The following is a 14,594-nucleotide window of genomic DNA, read 5'->3' on the forward strand; positions in this document are numbered from 1 at the left end:
TCTTTCTCTGTATTGGAATTTAAGAACAACTACAAACAAGGTATTCTCTGTAGGAATGTGAAAATTCTGTCATTTTAGGAATAATGAAGCTTCCTTCTTTCTCATACAGCTTAAATTTTCTGATTCCAATGATGTACCTATGGTAAGCAAGTTATTACAATTGGAGCTGAATGAAAAAGTTATAGGAAACTACACCACAGATGAGAATGGTGAAGCTCAGTTTTCCATTGACACTTCAGACATGTTTGATCCACAATACAGACTGAAAGTAAGTGATCAAAAGAAACACAAAGACCATCAAAAATCCCACAGAGAATTTGCACATTTGTAATTTCAGCACTAAGGAATCACTTATATTGAGAGTATATTTTAACAAAAGTTATAAAATTGGGGACTTTTTATATGATGTGTTGCTTTGTTAAACATTATATGAGACTATAATCAGAAACTAATATTTTATTAAATTATTAGAATGCCATCAGAGAAGAATTCATATTAACCTCTGGGAAACTGAAAATAACTCATGGAGATAGGCTGACTTTTTTTTCGTTAGATCATTTTATGCATAAATGAACACACACACTGTAATTTGTTTTTCTGCTGCTTAAACAGTTTTCTTTTCAATTAGATGATTTGTCTGTGTTCAAATGTAGTTCAAAGAAATAATGCTTAAATATAATTTTCTGCCACAATTGGGATAAGAATAAAGAACACATTGTAGGTCTTGTGAAATTTTATATAGCTTTGATCATTATATATATATATATATATATATATATATATATATATATATATATATATATATATCCAAAAGTATCACTACTTATTTGCATGGGTTTATTCTAGACAAAACATTTTAAACCCGCTACTGTGATCAGTGGATGACTGCAGATGAACTCTCTCGGTCCTAGACTGGTCTTAGTCTTGTTAAGGTCCTTTCAACAATGTCCAATCAAAGAAAATAGAAGTGTCTAAGGAGCTCTGCTGGGCCAGTTAAATTCAAGGCACAGAGGTCAGCTCAGAACGTTGTAGGGACTGATGCTGAGATTCCAAAGGAATCATCTTGATCATTTTTTGTTTGTGTTGGTTTTTTGTCCCCAAGGGACAAATGGACATTCAATGGGGCTTGTAAGGAAGAAGTTTTAAGAAAACTGATAACTGCTTTGGTGAAAAAAGTCCAGGAAAGTTATGTCGAGGAATTTATTGTTCTCCATCGTAATGATGTATCTGCTCATTTTTCAAGTGTAACCAGGGCTGTTGGGGAAAACTTACTCCCAGATTTCACCCCTTCGGATGTCTTTTTGTTCCCCAAATGCAAAGAACATTGAAATGCAACATGATTCGAATCTCTCCAGGATGCCCAAACTACCATTTTGAGGGAGTGTAGATTGAAGAGGGCAGAATGATTTAGGGTAGGGTTATAGAGTTGCAAACATATCCTTCCAAAATACATTGACATAGATGAAATTTATCTTGAGAAATAATGCCTTCACATTTTTTTCCCAAAAAATGTGTCTTTGATTTTGTAGTAATACTCTTTGATATATTCTCCTATTTGAAAAAAAGAAGAAGACAGAATATGAAACATAAACTAAGACACTTCTTGTTTTGAAAAAACCCAGAGTTTTCTATACTCTTCAGATTCTTTGCTTTCCTCTCTTAAATTAGGCCACATATATTCGACCTAGTAAGTGCTACGGTTCCAACTGGTTGACACCTGACTATGGAGATGCTTATTGGTCAGTCTCACGATTTTACTCCCGAACCGACAGCTTCCTGAAGATCATCCCAGAGCCAAAGCAGCTTAAGTGCAATCAACAGAAGATTGTTAATGTGCATTATTCCCTCAACAGCAAAGCATATCCTGATAATTCAAATGTAAATTTCTTCTATTTGGTGAGTTGCACATAGTTTCAGGGAATCTATTGGGTGGACTGGTTAGTGGAATGCAGTTTCACAAAGACATATCAAGTCTGTCATGTCCATCTGAGTGACAGCAAACTTCTAACCTTGATCATGAAGGAGCTTCAAAAATGTGAGTGTGGGGGGGATAAAATTAAACTTTTCCATTAAAATTCTGAAGCCTTCTTCTATTGGATTCATTGAAAACAAGCACATAGAAAAGATAAAGACAACTTTAATTTCCCAAAGGTCAAATCCTAGCACATAATAGACTCACAGTGAACTATGATCTCACTTTTTTGTATTCTTGTACAAGTTTTGCAAAATCCCCTTTAAAAACATTACTTCATGCAAACTCCTTTATCTTATCATGAGAATTATTATTAGAAATATTATCCCTTACAATCCAGATAAGAAATCAACGGGACCAATGGTTCTGGGAGGACACAGGAGAGGGGGAGGCGGGGTAAAGGAAGGGGGCTGTCAACAAACCCAGGAACAAGGGAACAACAGGTGATCTAAAATCAATGGTGAGGAGGGCATAGGATGCCTGGTGGGGCTTGATCAAGGGCAAGGTAGCTGAGAAGAATTACTGAAACCTGAATGAAGCCTGAACATGATAGTGGAACAAGAAGAAAGTAACTAGAAGGCAAAGGACAATTGTAGAGGTCTAAATACAGGCATTTGAATATGTAAAATATTTATATATAACAGTAGGGAAATAGATCTATGTACACATATTTATTTGTTAAGTATTAAGGCAGCAGATGGACACTGGGCCTCCACTAAGTACTCCGTCAGCAACTTGCACTTTGTTCTAATAACCCAGCCTTCTGTGGTGCTCATCTCCCCTGACATGATCGCTAAAGATAAACGTGTGCATAAGCAAATGAGGTGAAGAAAGCTGATGATGCCCGGCTATCAAAAGATACAGCAGCTGGGGTCTTAAAGGCTTGAAGATAAACAAGTGGCCATCTAACTGAGAAGCAGCAAAGTCCACATGGAAGAAGCACACTAGCCTGTGTGATCATGAGATGGCAAAGGGATCAGGTATCAGGCATCAAAGACCCAGAACAAACAATTATATCAATGAGAATTGGGGTGGAGGGCCACAGAGTGGAGACCCAAAGCCCATCTGTAGACATTTGGACAACCTCTTACAGAAGGGTCACAGGGAAGAGATGAGCCAGTCAGGGTGCAGTGTAGCACCGATGAACATACAACTTTCCTCTAGTTCTTTAATGCTTCCTCCCCTGACCCTCACTGCCCCACTATCATGACCCCAATTCTACCTTATATATCCGCCTAGACCAGAGCATGTACACTGGTACAGATAAGTTCTCAAAACACAGGGAATCCAGGACAGATAAACCCCTCAGGACCAATAATGAGAATAGCAATACCAGGAGGGTAGGGAGGTCGGGAGAGAAAGGGGAAATTGATCACAATGATCTACATATAACCCCTTCCCAGGGGGATGAACAATAAAAACATGGGTGAAGGGAGATAGTGGTCAGTGTAAGAGATGAAAAAAATTATAAATTTCCAAGGGTTCATGAGGGAAGGAGGGTAGGGGGAGGGGGAAACGAGCTGTTACCATGACTCAAGTAGAAAGAAAATGTTTTGAAAATGATGACGGCAAGAAATGTATAAATGTGTTTGACACAATGGATATACATGTGGATAGCAATAAGAGATGTAAGAGCCCCCAATAAAGTGATTTTTTTTAAGATATATTATCCCTTATTGCATTTCTTTGTCCTGCACAGGTGATGGTAAGAGGAACCATCCTCTTCAGTGGAGAGAAGGAAATCAGGAACAATAGTATGTATAAGACATTCGCTTTGTAATGTTCACTCATCTTCCCTGCTTTTCTTCATAAGGAAATAGCACAGTAATAGAGTCAAGAGGCTCAAAAGAACGCATGTGCGGCTAGAGGGCAAGAGTTAGAATGACCGAGGGCAAGCTATTAACACTTTGATGGAGGAGGTTTTCACTGGTTTCTTTTCTTGCCGTGTCATCAAGCCCATTGTAGAAAAGTGATGTCACCAAAGCAAAATATTGTCCCTGCGTAAGTGTTCCCATTACTGATCTGTCCAGTTTCTTCATTTTATTTGTAAGACATCTGGTGTTATCGAAGTGGGCACACTCATCCAGGCAATTGGTGCCATTATATCAGTTGATGGCATTTCTTATTCACACAGTCTGGAATGGAAACTTCTCATTCCCTGTCGACATCAGTGCTGACCTGGCTCCTGTGGCCATTGTGTTTGTGTACACCCTCCATCCGAGTGGGGAGATTGTGGCCGACAGCGTCAAATTCCAGGTGGACAAGTGCTTTAAAAACAAGGTAATTCCTCTATGTGGAACCTGCTCCCCATGAGAGGTTGAACATGTTCTCCCCTGTGGTCTCTGTCTCATAGTAACCTTGAATCTCTCCATCAATGTTGGTATGGACAAATACACAGGGAATGAGAGAATCACCCAGCAGAATGATCAGTTGGCAGCAATGTCAGTCGGACATTGTGAGGGAGCTGGATCTGCGAAGAGAGTTGGAATAAGAAATGACAGGAAAAATAGAGGCCCCAAATTGTATACATATTTACTTGAGAATGATAGATGATATTCCAGTTGTCTTCGTGGAAAATCATTTTGGCCTCTGTTTTTTCTTGGTGCACTTTAGGTTAGCATAAACTTGTCCAAGGACCAGGGGACACCTGGCTCTTCTGTTCATGTCTACATTCGAGCAGCCACAGACTCACTCTGTGCTTTGCGGGCTGTGGACCAAAGTGTTCTGCTACTGAACTCGGAAGAGCAGCTGTCAGCGGAAAGTGTAAGCCTTCATCTCCTGCTTATCTCAGTTCCTGCAAGCCTGTCTTTTAAATGCTCTTTTGGCTTTAAGTGGGACATGCTGAAATTATCAAAGATTTCTTCCTATAGTCCTTCATGAGTTTTATATTTGATTCATTTTCTTGGCTGACACAGTACTCCAAGCAACATAAAATTTTCTGAATAATTATAATGGATTTTTTATCATGGGGATAGCCAAAGATATGGAAAGCTAGAGGTTAAAGAAATATCTGTCGAAGAACATGCCTCAATAGTGTCTATGTTGTTTGTTGTTGTTGTTCTGACTCTTAGCAACTCTGTGTACAACAACAAAAAACCCGACCCAAACCTGTGCTATCGTCACACTTGCTCTTATATTTGAGCACATTGTTGCAGCCACTGCATCAGTCTCTCTTGTCAAGGGTCTTCTCTCTCCTTTGCTAAGTATGATTCCTTTCTCAGGAACTGGTCTCTCCTGGCAACATGTCACATACTTGGTTAGGCACCTTGAAGTGAGTTTTGGCTCATAGTGACTGCCTTACCATGGTTGTGATGTCTCAGCCAATTATTAGAACCACCCTGTCAATCCATCTCCTTGAGGGCTTTCCTCTTTTCCGCTGACCCTCCACTTTATCAAGTGTAACATCCCCTCCAGGGATTGGTAATAGTATGTCCAAAGCATGTGGGATGAAGCCTTACTATCTCACTTTTAAGGATTATTCTGGCAGTATTCTTCCGAGACAGATTTGTTTGTTTTCTGTCTATGCACACTATTTTTTATGTTCATCACCAACAGCACAACTCAAATGCATCAATTCTTCAATCTTCTGAATTTTTGTACCCCTTTCACATGCATACGAGGCTGTTGAAACTACCGTGACTATAAAATGAACAAAGAAAGAAAAAGTCATACTCACTACCTTTGAGTTGATTCCAACTCTTCAGGCTATAGGTCTTATCTATTAATGTTTATTGCTGTCAAGTCAATTCCAACTCATGGCAACCCTAAAGGGCAAATTAGTACTGTCCCATAGGTTTCCCAAAGCTGTAATATTTATACTCACTTGTTCTGAGGAGCTACCTGTGGACTTAAACTGCTCACTTTTCAGTTCACAGCAGAGCACTTCGCAAACAAGAGTCATTTACACATATCAATAGATTATATATGTTCATAAATAACAATTCTAGAATTTCACATAAGAATTATTTTTTCAGTTAGTAACTTTGTGATATCTTTTTCTTTATCAAAGTCCTGGTGACATAGTAGAGTAGGTACAGGGCTGCTAACCATAAGATCAGCAGTTCGAATCTACTAGCTGCTTCCCTGGAGAAAGATGTGGCTTTCTACTCCGGTAAACATTACCATCTTGGAAACCCACAGGGGCAGTTCTATCCTGTCCTCAAAAGTCACTATGAGAGAAAATCGACTTGATGGCACTTAGTTTGGGGTCTGGGGTTTTATTAATATAAATATATAGAAGGAACTATTGGAATGTGTGATTGCATTTATAGCTAAGTTCAATAATTATAACTTTCTTATTATTATTAAATGGAAGCCTGTGTGTGGCAGAAAAATAAAGGTGCAAATAGACAGAGGAGGAAAAATACAAATATATATATCACCTAATCTTAGCATTTAGCTAGCTTGACCTTGGTAGTGCGGTTCTTGTAATTCTCTTTCCTAAGGATAGATTTTACAAAATTTAAATCTTATCAAAAATTTTATTTCCTCTATGGTTTTTAATACCAACACTCAATAGTAAACCTTGAAACAAAACACCAAACTCACTGCCACTGAGTCAATTCCAAGTCATAACAAGTCTTTAGGACAAAGTAGAAGTGCCCCTGGGCGTTTCCAACACTAGAGATCTGTACAGGGGCAGAAAACATTCTCTTCTCCCACAATATGCCTGGGATTTTGAACTGTGGCACTCCCACTCTTCATAAGCCACTACAATCCCTGATAACCATACAGCGTTTCTATTTTTTCTCCTTTGTGTGCTTTTTGAAGCCCTGTGTAAAGCTGAAAAGTTCTGTGAACATGACCTGACCGCATGAAACAAAAATGGGAGGCCTCCTCTCTTGGGAGGACAAAAGAAATCAAAACTATTAGATCAGATCTTCCGACCCTCTCGAGAAAAAAGAATTAGATTAGATGGCTGGGGCTCAATACTTACTATGTTTGAAATTGTAAAAGGAGTGCTCATAATAATTAGGAACCATCTGCTTTTCCCCCCCCAAAGGTGTACAATCTGCTTCCATACGTGGAGCTGTCTGGTTATTTCTATCACGGTCTCAACCTGCAGGACGAGAGGCTTGACCCTTGTGTTCCTGAGAAGGATATGTTTTACAATGGTCTCTATTATAAACCTGTCAGCAGTTACGGAGACGGAGACATCTACAACATTCTCTCGGCAAGTTCACTAAGTTGTTAGAGGAGATCTCAAACTTTAGTGTTATATAATACATATCTGTTTTATTAATAACATAGTTTTCTACTTAATTTTTGTTCTATAATATGATTGTAGAGCAATCAGAAATTATATTAGAAGTGGGGATCTTGTTTTTTCTTGATTTTTCTCTTTTGCTGTTGAAAATAAATTATGCAGCTATAATTATAAAATGTCATGCTTTAATTAAGAAGGACTCAAATTTATTGTATATATTTTATGCATAAAGAGTTCAATCAAGAACCCCAAAGATATTTCTGGCCTCTCTATATACACCAAGTTATGTGTAACTCCTTATGAATCTCAAGGCCTCCACAACAGTACTTTTATAATTACAGGAGTAGGATGATTAGAAAATGAACTCTAGTTCAAGTCCCAGTTCTCCAACTTACTAGGTGTGCATTATATATGTGTATATGTTTGTGTGTTTAGTGCTAATTAAGTTAATGACCATGCCTGTACCTATATTTATTTATCTAAAAATGATAAGTGGTTTTTATCTTCCTCTTAGAATTAAATGGGGCATTATGTAGAAAACTAAACATAGAGCTAATACATAATAAGGGCTAGATAAATTACAGTAATTATCATTTCTCTCTAAATTACAAATTTTTCCCCCATAAATCAAATCTCTCTTCAAATCACTGAACTTCTAGGAACTCAAAATTCTTGCTAGCATGATCTATTGATAGTCTTTCTCAACTCTCCTGTGAAGGGAAAGTGCAACTTCTTTTTTATCTCTTTGTAGGGTATGGGTCTGAAGGTCTTTACCAATCTCCACCACCGGAAACCAGAAATATGTCCTACAGAGTCACTGCAGCTATATCCTGAGCAACCTATTAGACCACTGGGATTTGACCGTATGCCTAGCTTTTCATCTAAATTGGCATGTGGGTAATCTTAAACTTTGTGTCTGGGGAACGGGTGAAAATATTCATGGAATTGGGTGTATTGAAGATAAAACTACACAAAATGGGATTTTAGTTGAGAATGATATCATGTAATTGCCTAAACCTTCACATCCCGCAGTTGAATGCAGTAGCATGCTTCTTAGATTTTGACTAGAAGGAAAGTTAGCCTGATGTATGAGTGGAAGTATATTTTTCCTGGCAGAAGACAAGAGGGAAACGTGTGGGAGCAATGTGTGGTGATATCAAGATACTGACACTGTAGATGTGAATCTGATGCAAGATACCGTGTCGCTCTGATCAGGCAGGCCCTGATGCCCTTATGACTGATGCCCTATCACTGTGGATAGGCATCTAGGTCCTCCCGGGGGAAAGAAATAGTACATATATTGACACCTGAAAGATAAGTGACAGCAGAAAAATAATCAGAAGAGTATTTCAAGCAGAGGGAAGCACTTTGTAAAAGGAGGTAAGAAATTAAATATATTTCAAAATGGTAGTGGTGTATGCTTCAAAGGCTAGGGTGAGACAAACAGGCCATGAAAAATCTTGAGGATATATAATGAGTTTGGAATTAATCCTAATAAAAGAATACACCATCGAAAATATCAACAGACAGTCTAAGTTGTGATTTTAAGTATTTTTTCTTCTCTGGGGCAAAAAGGACTGGGTTTGGAGTTAAGGCTGTATGTATGAAATGTTAAAAAATATTTGCTGATCAGTTGAGAGATGGAAGTGGCTTGGATGATTACCCAAAAAAAGCAGTCAAGATCAAAAAAATATGAGCAGATTGGAGACTTATCTTCAAGTTTGAATAGATATTTTTAATTGGCTTGTTATGGTAAAAAAACAAGCATTTCCTTTAATCTTAGGTTTCTGACCCAGGCAAGTTAGTGAATTCAGGCACCATCTACGGAGATGGGAGAGAGTGAAAGGAGTAAGAGAGGAAACTAATGAGTTTACTTTGCAAAACATTAAATTTAAAATGTCTGTAAAAAATCCAAAATAAATATATTCAATGATGTTGGAAGCACAGGCAGAGCTTAGGAAAGAGAGCCAGGCGGAAGGCACTGCTGTAGGCGACATCAGCAGAAGTTTTCCAAGGAAGGCCGTGTGTGAAGGTACCAATAGGGGAGACACCGTAGAGCATAAAGAAGACCTACATCAGAGATTTTAGGAACAAGTCAAGGGTGAGGAAACTATCAAGGAGACTCGGGGATGGAAAATAAGAAGAAGAAAATGTAGAAGGAAGTAGTGGTGGGGAATTTAACCAAAGTGACAGTGATAAGTACTGTCTCATGCAACCTGGAAGTCAAACACGCGAACGAAGCATTCCGGAGAATTAGCAACATGAATAACATTGGAAACTTTCACAAAAGTAATATTGGGGTTGTTAGCTGCTGTCAAGTCAGCTGACTCTGATCAACGACATGCACAACAGAACAAAACACTGCTCGCCCTGCCTCTTCTCGTGATTACCAACATGACTTAAGTCCATTGTTGCTTCCCAATTTAGCAGGCTCATCCTCTAGTGCTGTGTCACCTGATGTTCTTATACATTAGGTTTTGATTGGATAATTTCCAAGTAGATGCTAAGCCTTTCTTCCTAGACGCCTTTAATCTGGAAGTTTTACTGAAACCTGTCTACCATGGGTGAGCTACTGATACTTAAAATACCAGTGGTATTTTTAAGGGTGTTGCTTGAAGGATGTTGCTTCCAACATTCTAGCAATGCACGTGTCACCAAAGTCTGACGAACTAGTGGTTGGGAATAGGAAAGTACTGTTAGCACCATAGAACTGGTAGGCACCAGACTGCATTCGGGCTGACACCAGACTGTCAGATGAGAAAATGAATACTCCTAGGTAGGACTTTGTCTAACGTGGGCTGCGGAGAAACGCTGTAGGTTGAACATTTTTGTTTGTGTTTTATAATGGGAGAGACGTGAACCATTGGGCATGCTAATGGCTAAGTTGAAATATGCACATTTCCTGGCAATAAGTCCCAGGTACCACTATGGTAAATCCCCAGACTGTTTCTCACCAATGTACCTAAGCATGTGTGGTTAAAGTCCAAGCATCCAGGTATGCATTGTTGAATTACATAGTATCACCCCTTCTAAATAAATCCTCTGTCTTTTCTCTTAGTTGGCATGGGTGCAGTGGCAAGTTCTGGATATGCAGAAGAGCTTCTTGTAATAGAAACAGTAAGAAAAAACTTCCCGGAAACATGGATATGGGACCTCATCAGCGTGGAGTGAGCCCTTCTTCACACACTTCTTTCTCCTCTGCGCCATGATCCTGGTGCACATAAAACAGTGCTGTATTTGTAAAATACATACTGGTGAAGAGTACTAGCCACAGATTCTGCTTAACATGTAGGCAGTGTTAGGGAGGGATATTTCAAAACCAGTTGGTGGACTGAGAAGACAGAATTGAAGACAACGTGTTCTGCTCTCTCTGTCTACCCAGCTTCCTTCTCTCACGCACTGCCATCGAGTGCATTCCAACCCTGAGCGACCCTCTCTATGACATAGCAGAACTGTCCCTGTGGGTTTCCAGGTCTAACCCTTTAGGGGAGTAGAAGGTTTCATCTTTCTGCCACCCTTCCCATCCTTTTGAGTGGCTGGTGGTTTCAAACTGCTGACGTTGTGATTAGCAGTCCAATGTTTTACACTGCACCATAAGGACTTTTTCCCATTACCTTGCCAATTGGTTTTTATACACTGAAAAACAAGGGAAAGGTGGGTGCTAATGAGTGATTGTGGATAGGTTCAGCTTCAGTTTGAAATCCTCTGAAATGTAACAATGGGGCCACGATCAGTTGGAATCAACTAATGGTGATCGGCTTGGGGCGTGGGGGGGGGTGTTTGTTTTTGTTGTTACTGGGCTTTGCTTTATGATTGTCATTGGCTGTAGAAGCAGAGTGTGCACATATTCTCAAATGGTTTACATTTGGACCGGTGTGGATGGTTATGAACAATCATATACCTCTTGATTTAATCTTCCTAAGTGATTTTTACATCCTGACCTTTTGTGTCCTGGGATTGCATCACTCTGTTTGTTTGAGGTGGCTAAAGTTTCCTAATGCCCTCCTAAGAGTTACTTATCTGGTGTTTGACTGCAAGGTTATTGGTTCTCAAACCCACTAGTCTTCCTGAGGGAGGAAGGTGGGGCTATCAGCCCCCATAAGGATTTCTAGTCTTGGAGACCCTATACTGGGTCATTTTGTAGTGGGGATCAACTCGATGGCAGTGAGTTTGAGTTTGATGTCTTTCACCTGTCTCTACCGTGGACAGGGAAAGACCAAGCTTTTAAGACTCCCGTTGCTACTCACCAAAGAAGAATGCAGAACATCGTCTTTGTGAACTACAATGCATTTTTAACCTTCAACGGGTACTTTTTCTTCTTCTCTGCACGAGTATAACTATAAACAAACACACAAAACAAACTCACTATCCTCAAGTCAATGATGATTCATAGCGACCCTGTAGGACAGGATAGAAATGCCCCTGTGAGTTTATGTAACTATATTTCTTTATGGAAGTAGAAAGCCTCTTTTTTCTCCACAGAGCAGCTGGCAGTTTCAAACTGCTGACCTTGAAGTTAGCAGCCCACGAGTTAACTATTATGCCAGCAGGACTCCAGTATAGCTATAGATGGCCAGTTTAGAGAGTAAATTTATCTAATCGGTAATCTTTCTTTGTAGTTCCTCAGGTTCAGCAAATATTTCATACCTCATTCCTGATACTATAACCAAATGGGAGACAAATGGCTTCTGTATGAATGGTGATGCTGGATTTGGCATTTCATCAACAGCTACTATAAACGTCTTTCAGAATTTCTTTGTTGATATTACTTTACCCGTTTCAATGGTTCGAAAAGAACAATTTGAGGTGATCGCCACTGTCTTTAGCTACCAGAATGCATGTGCAGAGGTAAGTTGTTTCCTTTGATCTTGTATTCCCAAATGCAACTGGAACTCTAATGAGACATCTCTCCATATTCTACACATTTTTTAAATTGTTTTAACTCTCAGCAATGATTTACATGCTGCTTTCATTCAGAATTAGGCATTGGGCTGTTAACCACAAGGTGAGTGGTTCAGACCACCAGCTGCTCCGTGGGAGAAAGAGTAGGCTGTTCCCATCAAGATTTATAGTCGCAGAGACTCTACAGAAGGTTACTATGGGTTGGGATTGAACTGACAGGACTGAGTTAGGTTAAGTTTGAGTTTCATTCAGAATACATTATCTCTGAGTGGGCGATTGGTTAATTTGCTCACCACACAGAGGTGCCTCAGAAAAAAGGCCTGTCGATCCCGTTTTTAAATATCCATGACTGAAAACCATATAGAGCCTAGTTCAACCTTCACAGACATAGGGAACCCTGAGTTGGCACCAGTTTCTCCATGAACATGGTTTTGCTTTTTGTTTCTGTGGGAATGGAGTGGGAGGTGGGATGGGAGGACCGGTGGCCATGACATTTCATAATGATATGGCTTTTCTGGTGTGAAAGGTCTTTGGTGTCTTTCCATTCTGCCAAGTTAAAACAAATTGGAAAAACCACTTTTCCTCAAGAAGAGAAGAATAGCAGTAGCAAAGTAAAGTACACTCTGCATTGTCTTAATTATTCTTTCAGGTCTCTGTTCAACTAGAAGCATCTGAGAATTATGAGGCACGTAGTAACGACCTGCCAAGCCATGGGCGTGAGCTTATCCACCCTGGGGAGAGGAAAACGTATGTCTGGACTGTTGTACCTAAGACATTGGGTAAGCAAGTGTGTGCTTAATCTGCCATGGAAAGCAGTTCATTTAATTTAATTTAATTTAATTGCCTTTATTTATTTTCCTAACTTCCTCTCTACAAATGGAATTTTCTCCCTAATATGTTTAACTGTTTTTTTTTATTGTCCATTTTTAAAAATCCTATTTTTCTCTTATAATTCCATGATGCTAGTGTATCCATAGAGCAAAACTGGCACTGATTGGATAAAAGCATAATGCAATTTAAATATGATTCATCATAGTCCTAATTAATTCTCAGGGTCAAATTTTCATTAATGCTCTTTTTGTGGTCCAAGTTTTTAATTCCTCCAATTGTTCCTTCACTAAACATAATTCAAAAATATAAAAGTTGTCCTCCAGTATCACCAGTTGTGGAAAATTCTAGAATTTGAAAATTTACTAAGTATATCATGGGACAACAAAAATACAGAATACGTGGATAACGATCAAACACCAAGAAAACAGTTGTCTCATTGCACATATTATCTGAAATATGGAAAAATAAACTTGAAGTACCTTGTTAAAAATATTGGGAAAAGGAAAAGGAAAATATATAGTAAATAAAGATGCTAGATTATATAGATGCATAATACTCATTACCACACGTTATACATATATATGCCATTACATTTTTACCTATTTGATTTTCATTTTCATAATGTTGTTTTAGCAATAAAGTGGCGTACTTATGAGATCACATTAGTTCACCTGTGATATTTAGTTTATCTCAGCCTACTTTCATAGTTCAATTTTTTGTGGTTATAAAACTATAGGAAACACATTTGTCAATTCATCATTTTCCACATGTACAATTCAAGCCAACCATATAAATAGTGTTGTATGACCATCATCAATATCCTTTGCCAAATTTCCCATCACCAAAAATAGAAACTTGATGTAGGGCAATGATCACTCTTTTCCCCTGCCCCAGTCCCTTATTATTACTATTAAATTTTGATCTCTATATGTTTGACTATACATCCTAGGTATATTCTAGGTAGTTCATATAGATAGAACCATACACTTATTTTCCCTTTTGTACTAAGACCTTAAGTTTCTCAAATTTCCTACTACATGAAATTTTTTAGAATATGACTCTGCCAGTTGAGAGAGGACACTGTACTGGCTTGCATAGTTTTCTGCACCTATGGTGAGATCACAAACAAATAAATCAAAACAAGCTACCAAAATAAACCTCAAGGTCAGTATACTGGTCTACAAGTATCTAAGTAAAGATGAACCTAAAAAATTAGCTTTGTGGATAAATTTCATACAAAAAAGAAACTAAAGATCAGCTTAAGTTAAATAACCCAGGATGTTATAGGGAATTAAAGGCAACAAGTCTTTTGCTAGCACTTGATTTCAGTCCAGTGTACTTTCAACTTTATTGTATTTTATTATTTTTGTTGACTTGTGCTTACACAAAATTAGAACCCTAGTTGTCTGTTGATACTAAGCAGCCTTTATTGCCACTTAGCATTGTGTAAAAACAATCAATATTAAGAAATTGCCTACTAAAACCTAAATGAAGGCTGAACATGATAGTGAGATAAGAGGAAAGTAAAAGGAAATAGAGGAAAGAACTAGGAGGCAAAGGGAATTTATAGAGTTCTAAATACAGGCATGTACATATGTAAACATATTTATATATGAGGAAGAGGAAATATATCTATGTACATATATTTATAGGGTTAGTATTAAGAAAGCAGATGGACATTGG

The 14,594-nt window shown here is 38.5% G+C and overlaps 1 protein-coding gene across 1 annotated transcript in view; it reads left to right on the top strand.

Moving 5' to 3' along the window:
• Positions 1-14,594, top strand: part of LOC142451637 (ovostatin homolog 2-like) — a 52,106-nt gene that overhangs the window by 13,797 nt on the left and 23,715 nt on the right. Inside the window, exons 11-19 of the mRNA XM_075553357.1 lie at positions 110-268; positions 1,669-1,896; positions 4,082-4,252; positions 4,586-4,735; positions 6,975-7,145; positions 7,930-8,041; positions 10,237-10,345; positions 11,798-12,026; positions 12,730-12,859. Of these exons, the coding sequence (XP_075409472.1) occupies positions 110-268; positions 1,669-1,896; positions 4,082-4,252; positions 4,586-4,735; positions 6,975-7,145; positions 7,930-8,041; positions 10,237-10,345; positions 11,798-12,026; positions 12,730-12,859 (1,459 nt within the window). The remainder of the gene's footprint in view (positions 1-109; positions 269-1,668; positions 1,897-4,081; positions 4,253-4,585; positions 4,736-6,974; positions 7,146-7,929; positions 8,042-10,236; positions 10,346-11,797; positions 12,027-12,729; positions 12,860-14,594) is intronic.

The sequence above is a fragment of the Tenrec ecaudatus genome, chromosome 6, assembly GCF_050624435.1.
Source record: "Tenrec ecaudatus isolate mTenEca1 chromosome 6, mTenEca1.hap1, whole genome shotgun sequence".
NCBI classification, from domain to species: domain Eukaryota; kingdom Metazoa; phylum Chordata; class Mammalia; order Afrosoricida; family Tenrecidae; genus Tenrec; species Tenrec ecaudatus.